We start from the raw sequence: 18,977 nt of genomic DNA on the forward strand, positions 1-18,977 counted from the left end.
CTTTCGATCAGATTTTAGAAAACACCATTCAGCGGAAACTGCACTTCTGAAAGTTTTAAATTATATTCTATTAACTGGTGACACTTTAGGAGCATTTTTTTTTTTTTTTTTTTTTTTTTTTTTTTTTTTTTTATCGGAAAAATAAGTAGCCTTAGCAGACTTAACAGCAGACTGATAAGCTGATAAACTGTCTTTAAACAACTGAAATTAAATATGTAATTTATCCTTGTCATAAGAGTCGAGTATCATTTTTTGCCACAGAACAGATTTGTGCTAATAAGGCTTGAGTGGAGCAGTGACATCTAAAACATCCAGCAAGGCAGAATTAGATGTTGGTCAGCATCCAGGTCAGGTAGCGGTAGAGCCAGAGATAGATGAGAACAAGACTCCATAAAACACTGATAAAAAATTGACCCAAACTTAGAAGAATAGGACCAAGACAGTGTTAAGCTTTCTTAGTAAAATGAGAAAGATCAGAAAGAGACATAGAAAATAAAAATCGGCTTATGGTCAGAGAGCAGGAAATCAGATATCTCAGTATCAGAAACGGCAAACCCATGAGAGAGTACAAGATCTAAAATATGGCCCTGAACATGAGTGGAGTCCTTTATTTATTGAACCAAACTAAAAAAGTAAATGAGATTGAAAAACTCCTTTGATAATGGGTTTGGATGATAGCATACATGGATATTAAAATCGCCCACTAATAAAAAGCGGTCATACTTTATGGCAATATTGCTGATAAATTCAGTGAGTTGCTGTATGAAGTCCTTCGCTGAGTAAGGGGGATGGTAAATGAGAGGCTTAATAACAGCCAGTTTGAAGGTTTTGAGGACATATCCTAATAACAATGAGAAATTAATAATATTTTTTATAATAGAATTGGTGGCATCATTTATACTGCGGAGCCCGGGGAGCAGTTGGGGGTTCAGTGCCTTGCTCAAGGGCACCTCAGTCGTGGTATTGCCAGCCCGAGACTCAAACCCACAATCTTAGGGTAAGGAGTTAAACTCTTTAACCACTAGGCCACGACTTCCCCGACCCATGACCAAGACAATGGTCAGGCAAGTGAAAAAGTCGAGTATATACAAAAAAGATTTAAATGTCTGTAGTATCTGCCTTACATTGACCTGCACTAAGTGAAAATGTAAAATTGATTATCAGTGCAAAAATAAATTATGCATATGGCAGTGTGCTTACATATGCTACACTAGCTGGCTTTTGACACAAACCTGCAAGTGGTGCACTTTCTTCTTTAAATTTCTGGTTTAGGGACGTGTCAGGTGTGCTAAAAACACACATTTGACTGTCTGTCATTTTCCAGCAAGTAAAGATTACAAGATACTGTTACTACAATATCGTGTGATTATGTTGATGGAGATAAATCAATGGATTAAAAACAAAGCAACTTACAGTCATTTCCTTCCATATTTCTCAGGAAAGGGTACTTCACAATCAGTGTTGGCAACTTGAATATACTCAGCATTAGTTGGATACCTAGCAGAAAGGAAGAAAAAAACTAAATTAGTCTTTTGATTTTGTCTAATCATCTTCAAAGTTTGTGAATTGGTCTTAGTACAGTTGTAAAAGCAGAGGTGGTAATAATTATTATACTTACAGGATGTATTATGTACTGTATTGCACAAAAAGGACACCGATACAAACGACCAACTCTGGAGGCATTGCCTTCGATGCATTCGTGGTCATCGTTTTGTCTCACTGTAACGTGTCTGTCAACAACAATAAACTAATTACTATAACTGCAAGATATAACAAAGGAAAAAATATTATTGTATTGTAACAAGCTATCATAATATACATATTTGTGGTATATACACATTACATTTAGTCATTTAGCAGACGCTTTTATCCATAGTGACTTACAAATGAGGACAATGGAAGCAATCAAAATCAACAACAGAGTAATGATATAATGGAATATAAAGCATAGATAAATGTATGATGAATTACATTGCGTCTTACCGCCGCCACCTTCTCTTGTCTAAAGGAAATTACGTAAATGTACAGGTGCATCTCAAAGTTAGAATATCATGGAAAAGTTCTTTATTTTTTGTAATTTAATTCAAAAAAGCAAACTTTCTTATATTCTAGATTCACTGCACACAAACAGAAATATCTCAAGAGTTTTTTGTTTTAATTCTGATAGTTATGACTTACAGCTTAGGAAAATTAAAAATGCAGTATCTCAAAAAAATTGAATATTATAGCAGACGTCACAGCACCCAAATCATCACTGACTTCAGGAACTTCACATTGGACTTTGGATTCTGCGCCTCTCCAGTCTTCCTCCATCTGAAAAGAGTGTGGACTGTGGACCACTGAGCAACAGTCCAGGGCCCGGTTCCCCAAAACATTTTTATCGCTAAGTAGTTCTTAACCTATTCCTTAACCTCTCTCTTAATATTATGGCACGATTCCCGACATGTTCGTATGCTAAGTATATCTTCTGTAAGTCACACTTTCGTAAGGTTGGTCTGGACCATTTGTAAGCTCTCTCTTAGCATTGTTTGAGCTCAAGACGCTAGTCACCGCCACTGTCCAGCAGTCTTTAGAAATCAGAGCAGCGCAGTACAAGTCAAACTATAGTATGTTGACAATGTTGTGGCTCAAAAATGATTTTATGTTATGGGCATTTTAAGACTAATAATAAAATATGTTCGCAATGGATACAGGCCTATTTGTGAAGTTGACTTTATTTGGTATCAGAACTAATATGGTGGTAATTAGGCGAGGCTATTTTGTAATGTCATTAAAGCGTTTAAATTGGCAATCACTTTTAAAAAATTTGAATCTGGCAAACAATTTGGCTCTGAATGGCTTAGATCTATAAATGGGTAAGCATGGTGGTGTCCAGTAAGCGACCAACTATGGCAGCGATCCAACGTGTCCTTGTATTGAATCAAAGACAGCGCCGGCCGCGGAGCCGTTTAGTCCATGTCAGTTTTTTTATTCGGCAAAACTTAAGCCCTTTTGACATTTTGCCTGACGTGGCTATATTAAAAAAAAATCCGCCTCCCAAGACAACTCATTATGGGGCTGCTGGACCTTTTCAGACCTGCGCTTGCCAGGCAGCGGAATTTTGCTTTATGCCCTGAAGTCCAGCTGCTTGCAGCGCTAAGGTTTTTTGCTACAGGGAGCTTCATCGAGGTCGTGGGAGAGGGATACGGCCTAAGCAAGACCTCGGTGTGGAGGTGCGTCCACACTGTCACCAACGCCCCTTCTGCGCCATGCCGGGGATTACATCCGGGGAATTCTGATTGTAAAGTACCTTACCATTAATATAAACATATTACTGACAATTTGATAATTTGATTAATAGTCTATATTTTACGGATAACTTAAACTGTTAAAATAAATGTTACTGGAATAATCTGAGGAATGTTTCATTTGCATAGAACGTGCTGTCTTTCTTAACGCTGTAATGCACCTTCGCGTGAAGTGGAAAATCGATTCCTGAGCAATCGATGCCAACTGATTCAGCACCTTCACTTGGGACAGCGCCTTTGTAATGTCGAACGTAAGAGGCAGCGTGATAAGAAGCTTCCTAAGGGACACTTCGGGGAACACACTTAGGAACATAAACAACTTCGGTAAGATATTTCTTTCGAGTCTTCTTAGCACGCTAAGAGTGAGCGTTATCGGGGGAACCGGGCCCAGTTCTTTTTCTCCTGACCCCAGGTGAGATGCTTCTGAGGTTTTTTCTGGTTCAGGAGTGACTTGGTTCTAGGAATGTGACAGCTGTAGCCCATTTCCTGAAGACGTCTGAGCATGTGACTCCTTGTGAAGCTCTCCCAAGTCCGTGAATCAGATTTTCCTGACAATCTTCCCAAGGCTGTGGTCAACCCTGTTGCTTGTGCACCTTTTCCTTCCAGTCAACTTTCTATGAATATATTTTGATACAGCACTCTGTGAACAGCCAACCCTTTCAGCAGTGACCTTCTGTGTCTGATCCTCCTCGTGGAGGGTGTCGATGATCGTCTTCTGGAGTAGTGTAGCATATGTAAATTACTCGCATATGCGACTAAATGTTCACTCTGGGCGGCTAAATGATGTCTAATATTAGCCAAAGGCTAATAAATTCTCAGATTTTACTCGCCAGTGTGTGAGTCGGAGGCTGAGTATAAGTTTAGCACAGATATATTTTCACGGAGCGCTTCAGAGTTTCACTTCCATCAAGCGATCTGTGCTGTTTTTCACTTCATCTGAATGGATGTGCAACGCACCTGTATTTGACGCACAGTAAACTCTAGTGTGAAGGCGCACGACTCGCTGTAGCTTTGTCTCACACACGCAGAGAGAACAGGAGGAGATGGCATTCTTTCAGTCTCCACAAGGACTTGTACCACAGCAGATCAACATTGTATGTTGCAGACAACTACTGATGTATAATGCTATGCAGTATAATAAATGATAAGACACTTTTTCTTTGCTTTGTTTTTTTTTATATAAGAAGGTGTAACATTAAATATATTAAAGTGCACATTATAAATGCACACCAAACTCAAGTACATACGGAGGGAGGGGTTCTAGCAGACCAATCACAGCGCTTGCGGTCCACGTAGAATTGCTGTTAGATTTTTGGTGAGGTGCACGTCAGGCTTCGGCGTAGGTTCGATGCAGAAGTATAAATCAGCCTTTAGCTTAACATCTTGTTCACATTGACCATATTCATGATTTCCTCCACATCTTTGTTTCCCTCTACATACAGCCACAACATGTCCATACTTTTATCAGTTGTAGCGCCTCAGTGGCGGAGGGATGCATGGTGTACTGCATAACTAAGAAAACCAGTGTATACTCTTTCAGGTGTTTTATCTTCCTCAAAATACAGCATAACTGAAAGACTGTGAACCCTTTCTTTGTTCCTAACACACTTAAGCTGTTTCAGCACAGCACCTTTTACTCCTCTTTGGATCAACAGACTCCTCTCACACGCTTCTTTCTTTCCATCACTGCAGATACCCTTCTGACCAATCACTGTTTTAGTCCGAGTGCTGCTTTCTGTTGAGTACTATCCTTACATACGATCAGTAATTTAACATCCCTCAATTTTTTCACGCATTCAATCTGTCCAATCGATTCCTTTATAGCTTTGGTAATTTTCAATGGATTGATTACATCAACATCACCAGATGCAAACTTCAACATTACCTGATATTCTTCCTTCCTTTTCCTTATATTGCACTGCTCCTTATCACTATCAGTTCCCGAGTCTTACTCCAACTCTTCTCTTTCCTTTATCATTTTTCCACCACTACCTTCCCAGCCAAACTATTCATCTTCCATCTCCGAATCACTACCGGTGTTGTACAGAAATCTGACTCCCCGGACAAATCGCACTCCCCTTCGCGTGCACGAGCGTCACACAGTTGAACGCAGCGCTTGCAGTTAAACCTTCAGCGGTTTATTATAAGTCTTTTATTGATCGTTTTTTCCACAATTGGCACCAAGAATGAACATAGAAGCGTTATTTGATTAACAAGCAGCTAACGGACGCAAAAACACCGACTGGAGAAGGTCGTCAACGGTTTCAAGTTTCACACTGAAATTATTAACTGCACCAACTTTATCATCTCGCAATGCTCTTCCCATAAAACCTGCTTTTCATTGTCATTTCAATTGATATTTAATCACATTTAGTTTGTTAAACTAGGATGAATTTAGTTAGAATTTAATTCTCGTGAAATAATATTTATTATTAATAATAATATCTAAGGTATTATTATTATCACGCAATATTTATTGTACGATCAGTATTTATTATTTGACAGTGCCTTTGCATTTTGCCCTACAGACTGTGTGTGCAAAAACATTTGACTGTAGCTTCAACAGGACAGGTTTGGTGGGGGGAGTGTGACCACAGGAAACAGATGATTCTTCTGCACAATCTGACTTTGCTGCAGCCTGGAATTGAACTGCTGGTTTCGTCTGGTCAGAGGAGAACTGGCCCCCCGACTGAGTCTGGTTTCTCCCAAGGTTTTTTCTCCATTCTCTCATTGATGGAGTTTTGGTTCCTTGCCGCTGTCGCCTCTGGCTTGCTTAGTTGGGGACACTTCATTTACAGCGATATCATTGACTTGATTGCAAATTATTGCACAGATACGATTTAAACTGAACTTAGCTGCATGATGACATCACTGAATTCAATGATGAACTGCCTTTAACTGTCATTTTGCATTTTTGACACACTGTTTTCCTAATTAATGTTGTTCAGTTGCTTTGACGCCATTTTTTTTGTTTAAAGCGCTATATAAATAAAGGTGACTTGACTTGACAGAGAAACCAAATTTATATTAATTTTGAGACTAGACAAATACAACTAGCAAGGCTGATAAACCTGTGTTTATTTAGTTCATGTTCTGATTGGTTTATTGTCTTAGTCATGTGCCTTGTTCCCCATTGGTTTGTTCATGTCGTGTGTCCATCTTTGTCTGTTATAAGTAGTCAGGTTTTTGCCATTGTGCGCTGTCATGTATTAATGTTAACGTTGTAACCTGACGTCGGTGAGTCTAGTCTGTTTCATGCCTCGTCAAGTTAAGTCTGTTCAAGTCAAGTCTTCGTTTCTGGTTTGGATGTTTTGGATTGCACCTGTAAATAAACTGCACTTGGGTTCTCACTATGCTTGCCTTCAGTGGACTGATCATTACAGTTTTACTCAAACACTAACTACAGTATAAATTGTAAATTTAGAGAAACTGAGAATTTCCAAGTGGTCTCTTATTTTTTCCAGTAGCTATGTATAAGCTACAGTGTTTCCAATACATTGACTTTGTGGTGGCTGCTGCATTATGAACACTGACCGCCACAAACAGGGAAGATAGTTCCTGTCAATTTAATCGCAGTTCGATAGCCTACTGTGTAGAACACATAATTTGATGAGATTCTGCTTTGTTTGTAATTGTTTATTAAAAAATTAATCAAAATGAATAAATAATAATAACTAATTCAGAAATATTAATGAGAATGATATATTTTGTACATTTTGTGTTATGACAAGTAAATTAGCAAATTAATATTATTATTATTATTATTATTTATATTAGTATAGCATTCATTATCAATAACTGAATATTTTTTTAAAATATGTAATTTATTCAGCAGATTTATTGATTTTTTTTTTTAAAGTCATATGTTCCATCGTCTTTTTCTAATCTGAAAAATTATGACTCAAAAACTGTAATGTGATCACAACTATGAGCTTTTTGATCCATTAAACCACTAATTTTAAGTAGTGTTTTTGCAATACAATGATATAATTTTCCTCATTATACTTATTACTGTGACCTATTGTATAGATCACCACTCTTCTCATTTCCTCCTCTTACTTCCTCAGATAAGTAAGGGCTGAATGTGACTATGCTGCTTTATGGCGTCATTCATTTCCACTTGAAATGTGGAGCAGTGCAGGTGCCTCCTATGGACTAGAGCTTGTCTGCAGTGGGTTAGTGATGAGGGTGAGTAAATGAAGACAAATTTCATTTTTGGGTGAACAGTCCTTTTAAGAATTTACAAAGAAAAATAAAATGATCTATACAGAAAATTATAACTACAATAACTATACAGAACAAAGTCTGTTGTATCTTCAAGAATCGGCTAAAAACATCTCTTCCATCTTTATTTGACCCTCTAACTTTAGCACTCACTATTCTAATTATATTCTTAAAAAAATAAAATAAAACAAATCTAACTACCTTTCTATTCTTTTTGTATTCTATTTTCTTTTCATATATATATATATGAAAAGTAAATAGATAGAATACAAAAAGAATAGAAAGGTAGTTAGATTTATACATACACACACACACATATATATATATATAAACAAACTCCAATTAGATAGAGATGTGGGCATAAAAGGTAAAAATGTTTTATATACAGCAGTTTGTCATGTTTTTAACGGACAAATGCAGCTGCAGCTATGACCATCATGCGGTACAGATTCTGTGTGTCATTAAAAATCACAACAAATCCATATTTAATCGGACACACCCTGACAAGCGTAATATTGAAATTGATATTCATAAATGATACCTTTCTTTCTATTAACATGCATTATTAATAATCTAAGAGGAAAAGACCAGCAGCAGTTTCATTATTATATATTTATAATCGGGATGTTGGAGCCAAACAGCTCAAAATCATGTTTATTCATGATCGAGAGTAAAAGTATCAGAAAGACAATCTGAAGATACAGTTTGCAGATTTCTTTGTTTTTGTCTCTTGATTGTAAGTGTTTCACGCCAGTCAGATGCTCCCTACTGAGGGCCCCTCGGATGATCACATGATGAGGTGAAGCGTGTAGTCATCATCGTGACAGTAAAGTCTCCTGAGTTTGAGAAACACAGCTCTGAGTGACTCCAGAGAAGAGCTTGTTCTGTGTAACGCTAGCTGTTCTAGTGCACTACACACTCATACTGCAGCTCAGACAGTGTCCAGACCATCACACACACTCTCAGAGGAGACTGAATCAGGTGTGTTCTCTGTGAAGCTGATGTTGTGTGTGTTTCAGTGTGAAGATCGCGGCGGGGGCCGTCGTGTGTGTGGAGAGTGACATCAGAGGAGACGTGACCATCGGTACAGCCCTTCAGTTCATCTCAGAAAGCACTGGAAGGTTCCGCTCCGGGAGAAAAGTGCTATTTTTGTTTATAGAGTGATGAAACGCATGTCTTTAATTATGAATTATGAAAGCAGACCGTTGGTTCCTGTCCTCTGATTGGCCGGTCCAGTGTTGCTATAGTAACGGGGACATGACATCACCGGATCTGCTAGTGCAGGACGATGAATTAATGAACATTTGTGTTTTTAACCCTTACCTTACCGCCTCCTCAGTCCTAATAATTATGATCTGCTGTCTGAAACAACAGCGTCTCCAAACAGTTCTTGTTGGGGTTTCAGGAGCCAGGACCGTGGTTCACCCGAAGGCGCGGATCATCGCGGAGGCCGGACCCATCGTGATCGGAGAGGGAAACCTGATCGAGGAGCAGGCCCTGATCATCAACAGGTAATGAAGAGTCTTTACACACTCGTAAGACTTTCCTTCATCTTGGAAAATCAAATCAAGATGTTTGGAATGAATCCTGAGATTTCTTTTCTCTCCTTCAAATAAGTTCATGAAGACTTGATGACAGTAAAATGTGGTGATTTAATAAGTCTTCTTAACAGAGATCTCTTCATATAATGAGCAGATTTAAAGAGGTCATGAACTACATTATTTTTATTTTTTAATAATGTTCTCTGAGGTTCACTTATAATGTCATTGTGGTTTTACATCAAAACATCATAATTTAGCAGGAAAAGGCTATTTTATCTCCTGTTTTGAGCTTCTCTGCAGAATGCTGTGTTTATAGGCGGAGTATAAGTGAACTGCTGTGATTGGCTGACAGTTTCGCTTATTAACATAACAGACGGACGCTGCTGAGACGAACTCTGAAAACAACATGGGTCTAAAACATATAAGTACTCTGTTTATATCAAACGGTCTGGAACACACAGTGCTATAGTGATGAGAGCAGGGTTAGATTAGATCCGCTCTAGTCTCTCTGAAAAGATCATCAAACTGTCTCCTTTAAAAATGAATCCGTAGTGAAGTGAAGCAAACAAACAGTGTTTGAGGGATGCGATCCGGAGCTCTTTGCTCCTTTTACCCCGTGTTTACACCAGATATATATCCCATTATAATCACGCACCTTGGTTGTATTTACATGAACACTTCTCCAGAGTGTAATAAGCAGAGTGTAGGCACATATTACTAACGTGCTCTTTAAAAAAAAAAAAAAAATCCGCCATTGCTTTAGACCAGGCTGCAGTTGGTCAGAGGTGCAGTCTATTTCAGTTGCCTCAAGATAGCAACACAGCTGGTTTTCAGACCAGCACGCCCATGAGCACACAAGTCAGTGAAGAAATGAATTTGCTATTGAAACAATGTGGCGCCAGACGTAAAAATGATAACTGCGTCTGGCTGAAACTAGTAAAAACACTTACAACACCACACTGCGCCGGGTGTGTGAGAGGGCCCTATTTTTCACAGCTTACAGCTTTCACACTGGCTACGTTTACATGCACACTTTTTGGTTCAATCGGACTGAATTCATTACGATTGATGAATCTGATTGTAGTGCTTACATGAACGCTAAATAAAGTGATCGGGATGATGTGCGCGTTTATATGTCACAAGCTTCAAATCAGAATAGATTTTTTTGACATGCGCACACTGCTCAAATAGTGAAAGTGAAACGTGAACGTGACATATAGATAATATCGAGTTTCTCACTGTTTGCACATAATAACCACTCTCCTACACGGTTTCTTTATTTGTTTTTAACAGCAGAATTTATATTTACCCATTTATGGATAAATATACATATAAACCGCTGTGCTGTGCTGCTCATATTTATCATGAAAAAAAAAGCCCCTCCCTGCACCCAAACCGGGTTTCCTGTGGATGAGTGTCCAAAACAAGGTCGTCCTGCTCCACTTCACAGTTGCCGAGTGAAAGAAGAGTTTTATAATAACAGGACACACATTTATACAACACTTTATACAAAAGGAAGAGCTGCTCTTCCGTGCGTCGTACGTCATTACATTATTTCTGCATCATTGCACACACGCAGTTCTTCCAGTTTTGTGGTTCAGTCTGATCGAGTGTTTGCATGCACGCTCAATCGTATTAGAAGAGGAACAAACCACCCCTTCAATCCGATCGAGCTCAGTTGGATCGATTAAGGTGTTTATATGAACATTTTTTAAACCGATTGAGCCATCAATCCGATTACAGACGGATTATTTGGGTGCATGTAAACGTAGCCAGTGTGTTGTGATCTTGTGATGTCATCTGTATGGTTCTGTTGATGGAGTATTCCTGTGTTTGCATCTATCCTCTACTATAGGTGCGTATCAGTAGGCGGGGCTAAAGAGGCAGTGCTGTAGAATCAGTGGGCGGGGCTAAAGAGGCAGTGCTGTAGAATCAGTGGGCGGGGCTAAACAGGCAGCGATGTAGAATCGGTGGGCGGGGCTAAACAGGCAGCACTGTATAATCGGTGGGCGGGGCTAAAAGGGCAGTGATGTAGAATCAGTGGCGGGGCTAAAGAGGCAGCGCTGTAGAATCAGTGGGCGGGGCTAAAGAGGCAGCGCTGTAGAATCAGTGGGCGGGGCTAAAGAGGCAGCGCTGTTGAATCAGTGGGCGGGGCTAAAAGAGGCAGCGCTGTAGAATCAGTGGGCGGGGCTAAAGTGGCAGTGTTGTAGAATCAGTGGGTGGGGCTAAAGAGGCAGTGCTGTAGAATCAGTGGGTGGGGCTAAAGAGGCAGCGCTGTAGAATCAGTGGGCGGGGCTAAAGAGGCAGCGCTGTAGAATCAGTGGGCGGGGCTAAAGTGGCAGTGCTGTAGAATCAGTGGGCGGGGCTAAAGAAGCAGCGCTGTAGAATCAGGCGTTGATCATCTTCTGCGGAGGCGGCGTTTAGACACACTTTTACGTCAAAAAAGTGGCACATTCCAAAACAAGCCGTTTTCTGAGCTTGGTTTCGATAAAAGCTGTTTTTAGACAAACGAAAAAGTTTTGAGTTTTGAAACTTACAGTTTTTATAATGCCTTGACATGTCAAAAGATCAAGGTAAATTTGATTTCTTGGTTCATGACCCCTTTAATTTATTATAATGAGCATAATATTTTATTCTCATATAAATGATGAGTTTGTGTCTGCATGTGTATTTGTGTGCAGCTATCCTGAAAACATCCTTCCAGACGCAGAGGACGTCGAACCCAAAACCATGAGCATTGGGATCAATAACGTGTTTGAAGTCGGCTGCGGTACGTCTTCATCTCAGCAGACCGTCGGCTCAACATGAAGCTTCTGTCAATTAATGCAACTTGAATTTGTTTTCAGTGTCTCAGGCCTTGAAAATTGGGGACAACAACGTCATTGAATCCAAAGGTGAGGTGGCGGCGTCTGAGAGGCGTGTCGATGGAGTAATGCAGGTAAAGCTGATGTGTGTGATGTGTTTGTGTTCAGCTGAGGTCGGGAGGAACGTGATCCTGAGCAGCGGATGCATCGTTGGCGCGTGTTGTCAGGTGAACACGTGTGAAGTGATTCAAGAAAACACGGTTATCTACGGCTCTGAGTGTTTGAGACGCGTGCAGACTGAAAGACCGCAGGTAACACACACACCATGTGTTTCTGCTGAAGATAAACAATGTTATTCTGACTCTTCCTCTCTCCATACACCTCAAACGCTGCAGCTGGACTTCCTGATGAAGATTTTGCCCAATTACCATCATCTGAAGAAAACAGTGAAAGGAAATTCCACTCCGGCGAGAAGCTAATATATCAAATATAACGAGGTCGTGAACACAGATCTGGCTCGCTTACAGTGATGTTTCTGTATTATAGTGTTGTAGGTTGTGTTGTAAGTTATTGATGGCACATTAAATCCTCATGTAGCTGGTGTCTAACTGTCTCTGTTTCTGGGGTTCTTTCTTTCATATTTTCTTCACACGGTGGCTCCAAATAGACACAATGACAGAATTAGCGAGTTAATGAAATGTGTTCTTGTTATTGTGGCACATGCATATTTAATCAGCAGTTTAAAGGTTGTTTAGGACATTATAGTTCTGATGATCGCTGATAATATAGAAAACATAAGTTCTCATTTTATTGAATATGACAGTGTGTAGGGCTGGACAATATATCGAACGATATGATCATGCGCAAGCCGGTTCCATGATTAGCGGTAAATCCCCATCACCTGCTTTCATATGGAGCTGCAGTTAATACACAGAGCCGTAGTTTACTGACAAGCTACGCTATATCGAGTTCATTATTGAAGATGAATCGCCTTTGATAATGAACTCGATATAGCGTTGCTTGTCAGTGAACTACGGCTCTGTGTATTAAGATGAATCGCATTTGATAGTGGGTTATGTGTATTTACCGCTAATCATGGAACCGGCTTTACTGACGAGATGCGCATGATCATATCGGTCGATATATTGTCCAGCCCTAACAGTGTGTATAAATAGCAAACAGCGGTTCACTGCCGGACAGATGACCTTTGATCAAGCTTCTGATGTGAACTGACACTTATTCTGCATTATATATGTACACTAAACATTGTTTTTTGGTTTTTGTTTTTCTGTTAGAGTAATATTTTAATGTTCATGGCAAACTTCTAATTCATATCACAAGCATCATTTTATGAATTTGTTACCATTTATTAGGCAAGAGAACAAAGGAGTTTAACATTTAAATGGGTTACACTTTATTTCGATTGTCCACTTCTACTAACTGTAATTAACGACATGCTAACTAACTGTCATCAGAGCGTTTGCAGACTGTCAGGTTACACAGTAAATTACAGTCAGTAGATCATCTGTTGACTGACCATCAAATTAAAATTTTAGTTTTAATGTTTAATGTTTCAATGAAAACAAAAACGAGTTTTCCTGTAAATGGACCTCGCGCTCGACGCCTCTATGACGCGCCCAGTGTGCGCGCGCGTGATCTCACCGCGGGAGCGCGCCAGAAGACAGACGTGCGCGAGCTCATGAGTTTAATCTTATATTTTTGCCCCAGAATGAACAATACCAGCGAGAATGAGCCCAACAGCCCGGAAGAAGAGGTGAGTTACTATTTACTTAAGAACAATGAAATCACGAGCTTTATTTCTAACCAACTCAAAATGGTAATTAATGGATGTTAATTTTAATCAGTACTCGTGTGATCAGATCTCTGATGGATCTCTTGTTCTTTTCTCCTCAGTCATTTCTCATGTGAGTTTCTGTATTCTGACATGAGGAACACAACTCTCGGAAGTGTAGTGTGATTTTCCTGAATCAGTGCTGATCATCATCATAAACTCATGCAGAGATGTGTGTCCTGGTGCAGTTTCAGCATCAGCTGCACGTGTTTCTTGTTTTTCTGCAGGTCAGGACTCTGTTTGTCAGTGGTTTGCCGCTGGAGAGCTTTACCTGTTATTCAGGCCTTTTCAGGTGCGTGGAGAAATCCATTGTGCGTTTGATCTGAATCCATAAGAGACAAACATTTAAATGTGTTTTCCTTAAATTAATGAAATGAAATTACTGTCAACATGAACTGTGTTTCATTTCTGATTCTCTTCATTAGGGTTACAAAGGATCCTTAATCAAATTTACCTCTAAGCAGGTGAGAAATATGAATGATTCCTCCAAGTATATGAATCACAAGGATTTAATGAATATTATACCTATGTGACACATTCATATTCTCAATGGACCCTTTTTACTGTTCCAGGGATGTCTAAAGTCTCATAAAATCATCCTAAACTCGGTCTGAGACCGCAGTAAAGATAGTTTGTGGTTTGATATTCAGATTTCTTTTGGCTATAAATACGCAGTGCGCTGTCATAGACATGCAAATAATACCGAATCTCATTCTCTATGATTTGTGAATTCAGGTGACGCTGTTCTTCGGGTAGAAATCAGGGTTTTTTTCGTAGTGACTCTTAATTGTATAATGCCTATAGCTCCAAAAGTGGGACACTTAGAGGAATGAAACCGGTGTCATCTTCAGCAGCTTGATCTGGGAATGTTTTCACAGCAAAGCTCTTGTCTGTGAACCCCTTGGTAAGTCCATCAGTAAGAAATGAGAAAGAAAGGCGTTCTTCATGTTAAACGTCTATTACCAATAAACACGCAGACTGCTGGAATACAAGAACATTGTTTTAGGATGAGCTCGATTTGTGAAAACTTTCACAATAGCATTTTATCGCGTGGCAGTGTTTCTCTTTGCTCTGTTTTTGTGTAATATTTTCATATGGTTGCTGTTCCAGTTGCTTGAGTACTTGGGTTCAATATTCTGATTTGCCAAAGTTTCAAAGTTTTCACACTAACATTACTATTCTGATCCGTGTAAGGTTTCAGAGATCAGAATAGTGCTGTCCATGACTCGGGGAAGCCGTTATCTGACCATAACTGCACTGTGAACGTTTTCACGAATCGAAACAGTGATGTAAATGAATCAGGGAATAGTTAACTGACCAAATATTTAAGATCAGAATAGTTAAGAGATCAAGAAAGGGTTAACTGACAAAAGCTAAACTGTGAAACTTTGGCAAATCATTCCTCTAAGTGTCCAACTTAGGCATTATACAATTAAGAGTCACTACGAAAAAAACCCTGATTTCTACCCGAAGAACAGCGTCACCTGAATTCACAGATCATAGAGAATGAGATTCGGTATTATTTGCATGTCTATGACAGCGCACTGCGTATTTATAGCCAAAAGAAATCTGAATATCAAACCACAAACTATCTTTACTGCGGTCTCAGACGTTTTATTAGAAGCACAATCTCAGCGATGTTAACCCGATGTTGTCCAGACTAACTTTCATGTTGGTTTGAGAAAGCTTTTTGAAGAAGTCGTGCAGCCTGTCAGGTGTTCTGCATGGTTGCTAGGTTGTTGCTATGTGGTTGCTAATGTGCACTAGGTGGTTGCTAGGTTGTTCTGCATGGTTGCTAAGAGTTTGACAGGATGTTACTAGTGTGTTCTGAGTGGTTGCTAGGTTGTTGCTATGTGGTTGCTAATGTGCACTAGGTGGTTGCTAGGTTGTTCTGCATGGTTGCTAAGAGTTTGACAGGATGTTACTAGTGTGTTCTAAGTGGTTGCTAGGTTGTTGCTATGTGGTTGCTAATGTGCACTAGTAAATGTTTATAGTTTGGGTATAAACCCTTCTTCTCTACAATAGCAATCAAAATGAAAGTATATTGACTCTTGTATTGTATGTATTCATTCAGGAGACTCCAACTGTGAAACATGGCTTTATGAATTGATATTGAAAACATATTTAATCATTGAGGATTTCTTTTAAAAAGTCTAAAATTCTTGTCTCGTCTCATTCTCGTGAATCCAGTCTCGTGTCTCGTCTCGTGGGGTAAGTGTCTCGTCACACCCCGCGTATATATATATATATATAAGAAACAGCGTCACATCATTTCTCCATGAAAGAATCAAGTCCTGACTGCCATTATTGTCTTGAACGTCCTGTTTCACATTACAGTAAGTACAATGCGCTTTGAATGTCATTTCAGTCGTCTCTGTTTCACAATAGTTAGGCATGTCATGAATCTGCTGTTCTGAGCAGTTTGAAGAGCTTTTTCTTCTCTTTACATTGATTTCTTTGTGTTTCTGCAGCCGGTGGGGTTTGTGAGTTTTGACAGTCGCTCAGAAGCGGAGGCAGCTAAGAATGCCCTGAACGTAAGTTTAACGCTTCATCTCAACGTAACATTGCTAAAAAAAGACCAAAGGCTCCTTGTGTGGTGATTTTGACAGAAGACACTTTTACACACACATAAGCGCTGCAGTCTTCACACACACAGAGTCACATTTCTGTATGAAATAGTAGAACAGTGCAGATTTGAGCAGTTGTGGGAACTCAAGTGTGAATCTATCCAGAAGCGCTTTTGCCCTGAAATCGAGACAATCCATAGATTAAAGAGCTTCACCTGCCTCTCTCTCTCTCTCTCTGGTCTTCATTGATCAGGATGTGGTTGTAATCTCAGTGTGAACAGGAGAGATTGATCTTGAGAGGATTTGAGCTCTGCAGTTAATAAATCTTAAAATTACATTAGGGTTTTTTTTTTTTTTTTTGAATATGATAGACAAGAAAAAGAAAAAGGTAAGTACTAGTATTAGTTGGTTAAGTGCAGGCGAAAAAGATGAGTCTTTAGATGTTTTTTGAAAATGAGTAAAGACTCAAAGAGCTGTTCGAATTGAGATCGGGAAGTCATTCCACCAGCTGGGAGCAGTCCAGGAAAAAGTCCGTGAGAGTGATTTTGAACCTCTTTGGGATGGAGCCACAAGACGTCGTTCACTTGCAGAGCGCAAACTTCTGGAGGGCGCATAAGACAGGGCACATACGTTTAGGTAAGTTGGCGCCGTGCCAGTGGTCGTCTTGTAGGCAAGCATCAATACCTTGAATTTAATGCGAGCGGCTACTGGTAGCCAGTGTAACCTGATGAGGAGAGGAGTAACATGGGCTGTTTTTGGCTCATTGAAGACAACCCTCGCTGCTGCATTCTGGATACTAGGGCCGTTACTCTTCACGCTTTGCATGTTACCCTTGGGAGATATCATCAGGTGTCATCAAACACAGTGACTGGCTGATTTATTCATAGAAATATTGTAAAGTGCAATATTATGTTGCCATATTCAAATAAAGGTTTTAAAATAAAAATGTTAATTGGCACATTCAAATAAAGTTTTTTTTTTTTTTTTTAAATGCAGGATAAGTGTCAATAATTAAACAAGTAGGTTATATATTCAGCTAATTGTCAGCCTCTTATGCTTCTCGTAAACAATTAGTCAGTATAAATTAAGACTGCCCTCGACTAAAGATTTTAAGCAGAAGTCGACTATTAGTCGCACTTTTATTAATAAATCAAAATAATGAGATTTTAATTGCCTACATAGGCTAATAAGCGCTCAAGCGCACGCAAAAAAGGCTTCCCACAGCGAACCGGCAAATATAGTAATTATGAATGTGTTATGAATTTTGAATTCTTGTCGCTTCATAACGTTACGGTTGAATCACGGATGACAGATGGAGTATTCTGATAATGCTTTTCACTCTTTCCTGGAGCTTGACACTGTTATTTATTTGGCAGTCTATGGGACAGTCTCAAGCCTCCCTGTCTTCATCCAGAACATCTTAAATTGTGTTCAGAAGACGAACAAAGCTTTTACGGGTTTGGAACGACATGAGGGTAAGTGATTAATGACAACATTTTCATTTTGGGGTGGAGTATCCCTTTAATAAAAAGTGTTTCTGCATCTGTACTAATGATAATATCACAAATATTTTATTTTATAGTCCATGAATTTAGATGACCTGTAGTCTGTTACTGTGGTTTTTACTCTTCTTTACTCTGTTGATGTGATCTCAGGCTGCTGTGAACCACAGGACAATCCGAACCTCCACATGAGCAGACCTCCTCGCTCCCTGTTCCTTCCCTTCTTACATTGTTTGTCAAGTTTATTATAGTTAATATATTATGCATGAATTATGATTATTTATAATGTTATTCTTATTGGTTCAATCAATAATTACTGTAAGTTCTGATGGGGTTGATGCATTATGCCTTGCAAAAAAGATTTCAATATTTACACATTTTTAGATATCATATTGCATATTCTCTTTTTTAAATCATAATTATTATTCTTAAGGAGCAAAATAAGTATTTTTATAATGAATGAAATGAAATGTTTTCAGTGCCATTTTAGTGTACTTTCTATATGTTTTTATTATATGTACAATAATGTTTTTGATGGCTATGAATGTTTTATTGAGCTTTCATTAACCTGCTTATATCATTAAAAACACTTGTGAGAGGTGTTTGAAAACAGGCTGAGAGACTCGTTTAATGTTTAAATATAGTTAAAGAAACTTTGTCCCACTCAGATGTTCTAATAATAGAAACACTTTATATTTGACCATCAAAAGTGTTTCTGAAGCAGTGTTTCTGCAGGCTGGAGATGTGATTCAGCACATCACGATTATCATGATTGGCAGATATGGTTAGGTGATGTGATATTTTATTTATCCTATATAAAACATTTGAAGAACAGAGATTAATGAAGGGAGATAGGATGAGATACGGAAATAGATATTGGGCCTCATTCATGAAACATGAGCAGAACAAATGTTTGTGTAAATCGTTCGTAAAGCCGTTCTGGTGTAAACTTTCGAATTCATGAAAATCTTCATATTTTAAATGTACGCCTGCCCCCTACCATGTGTAAATGATATGTAAAATGCTCTGTGTTCTTTTTGGCAAACTGATGACACTGAATTATGCACTTCCATAATTGTTACAAGTTCGTTTGCCCTTGTCCTCTTTTTTAATTTTTTATTATTATTATTATTATTATTATATATTTTTTTTGCAATATTACTGGTTACTGCTTTATTATATTTTTATTATTTTTTTTAT

General features: G+C 38.9%; 2 protein-coding genes across 5 annotated transcripts; both read left to right on the plus strand.

Annotated features, from left to right (window-relative positions):
* Nucleotides 1-8,515: 8,515 nt before the first annotated feature.
* On the plus strand, nucleotides 8,516-12,464 carry dctn6 (dynactin subunit 6). Its single transcript, XM_019084920.2, has 6 exons — nucleotides 8,516-8,651; nucleotides 8,886-9,022; nucleotides 11,734-11,822; nucleotides 11,899-11,946; nucleotides 12,025-12,167; nucleotides 12,237-12,464. Exons 3-6 carry the CDS (start codon nucleotides 11,783-11,785, stop codon nucleotides 12,333-12,335), a joined length of 330 nt encoding a protein of 109 aa, XP_018940465.2. The 5' UTR covers nucleotides 8,516-8,651; nucleotides 8,886-9,022; nucleotides 11,734-11,782; the 3' UTR covers nucleotides 12,336-12,464.
* Nucleotides 12,465-12,983: 519 nt separating this feature from the next.
* On the plus strand, nucleotides 12,984-17,708 carry rbpms (RNA binding protein, mRNA processing factor). 4 transcript variants are annotated; one of them, XM_042761312.1, is made up of 6 exons: nucleotides 12,984-13,630; nucleotides 13,771-13,781; nucleotides 13,897-14,000; nucleotides 14,134-14,172; nucleotides 16,180-16,242; nucleotides 17,652-17,708. In XM_042761312.1, the coding sequence occupies exons 1-6, from the start codon at nucleotides 13,605-13,607 to the stop codon at nucleotides 17,697-17,699; spliced, it is 291 nt and encodes a 96-aa protein (XP_042617246.1). In that variant the 5' UTR covers nucleotides 12,984-13,604; the 3' UTR covers nucleotides 17,700-17,708. The 4 variants fall into 4 exon arrangements, with proteins under 4 accessions (XP_042617246.1, XP_042617245.1, XP_018940275.2 ...); XM_042761311.1 differs by lacking the exon at nucleotides 17,652-17,708 and having other exon boundaries at nucleotides 16,180-16,711; XM_019084730.2 differs by lacking the exon at nucleotides 17,652-17,708 and having other exon boundaries at nucleotides 12,985-13,630; nucleotides 13,936-14,000; nucleotides 16,180-16,711.
* Nucleotides 17,709-18,977: the final 1,269 nt, after the last annotated feature.

The sequence above is a fragment of the Cyprinus carpio genome, chromosome A7, assembly GCF_018340385.1.
Source record: "Cyprinus carpio isolate SPL01 chromosome A7, ASM1834038v1, whole genome shotgun sequence".
NCBI lineage: Eukaryota > Metazoa > Chordata > Actinopteri > Cypriniformes > Cyprinidae > Cyprinus > Cyprinus carpio.

Bases quoted from the DNA above. Each gene is read 5' to 3' on its own strand.
- dctn6 (XM_019084920.2), top strand. From the start codon at position 11,783: ATGAGCATTGGGATCAATAACGTGTTTGAAGTCGGCTGCG. The intron at 11,823-11,898 runs GTACGTCTTCAT...ATTTGTTTTCAG, and splicing joins CGTGTTTGAAGTCGGCTGCG to TGTCTCAGGCCTTGAAAATT. The intron at 11,947-12,024 runs GTGAGGTGGCGG...GTTTGTGTTCAG, and splicing joins CAACGTCATTGAATCCAAAG to CTGAGGTCGGGAGGAACGTG.
- rbpms (XM_042761310.1), top strand. From the start codon at position 13,418: ATGTTTAATGTTTCAATGAAAACAAAAACGAGTTTTCCTGTAAATGGA. The intron at 14,001-14,133 runs GTGCGTGGAGAA...TCTCTTCATTAG, and splicing joins TGTTATTCAGGCCTTTTCAG to GGTTACAAAGGATCCTTAAT.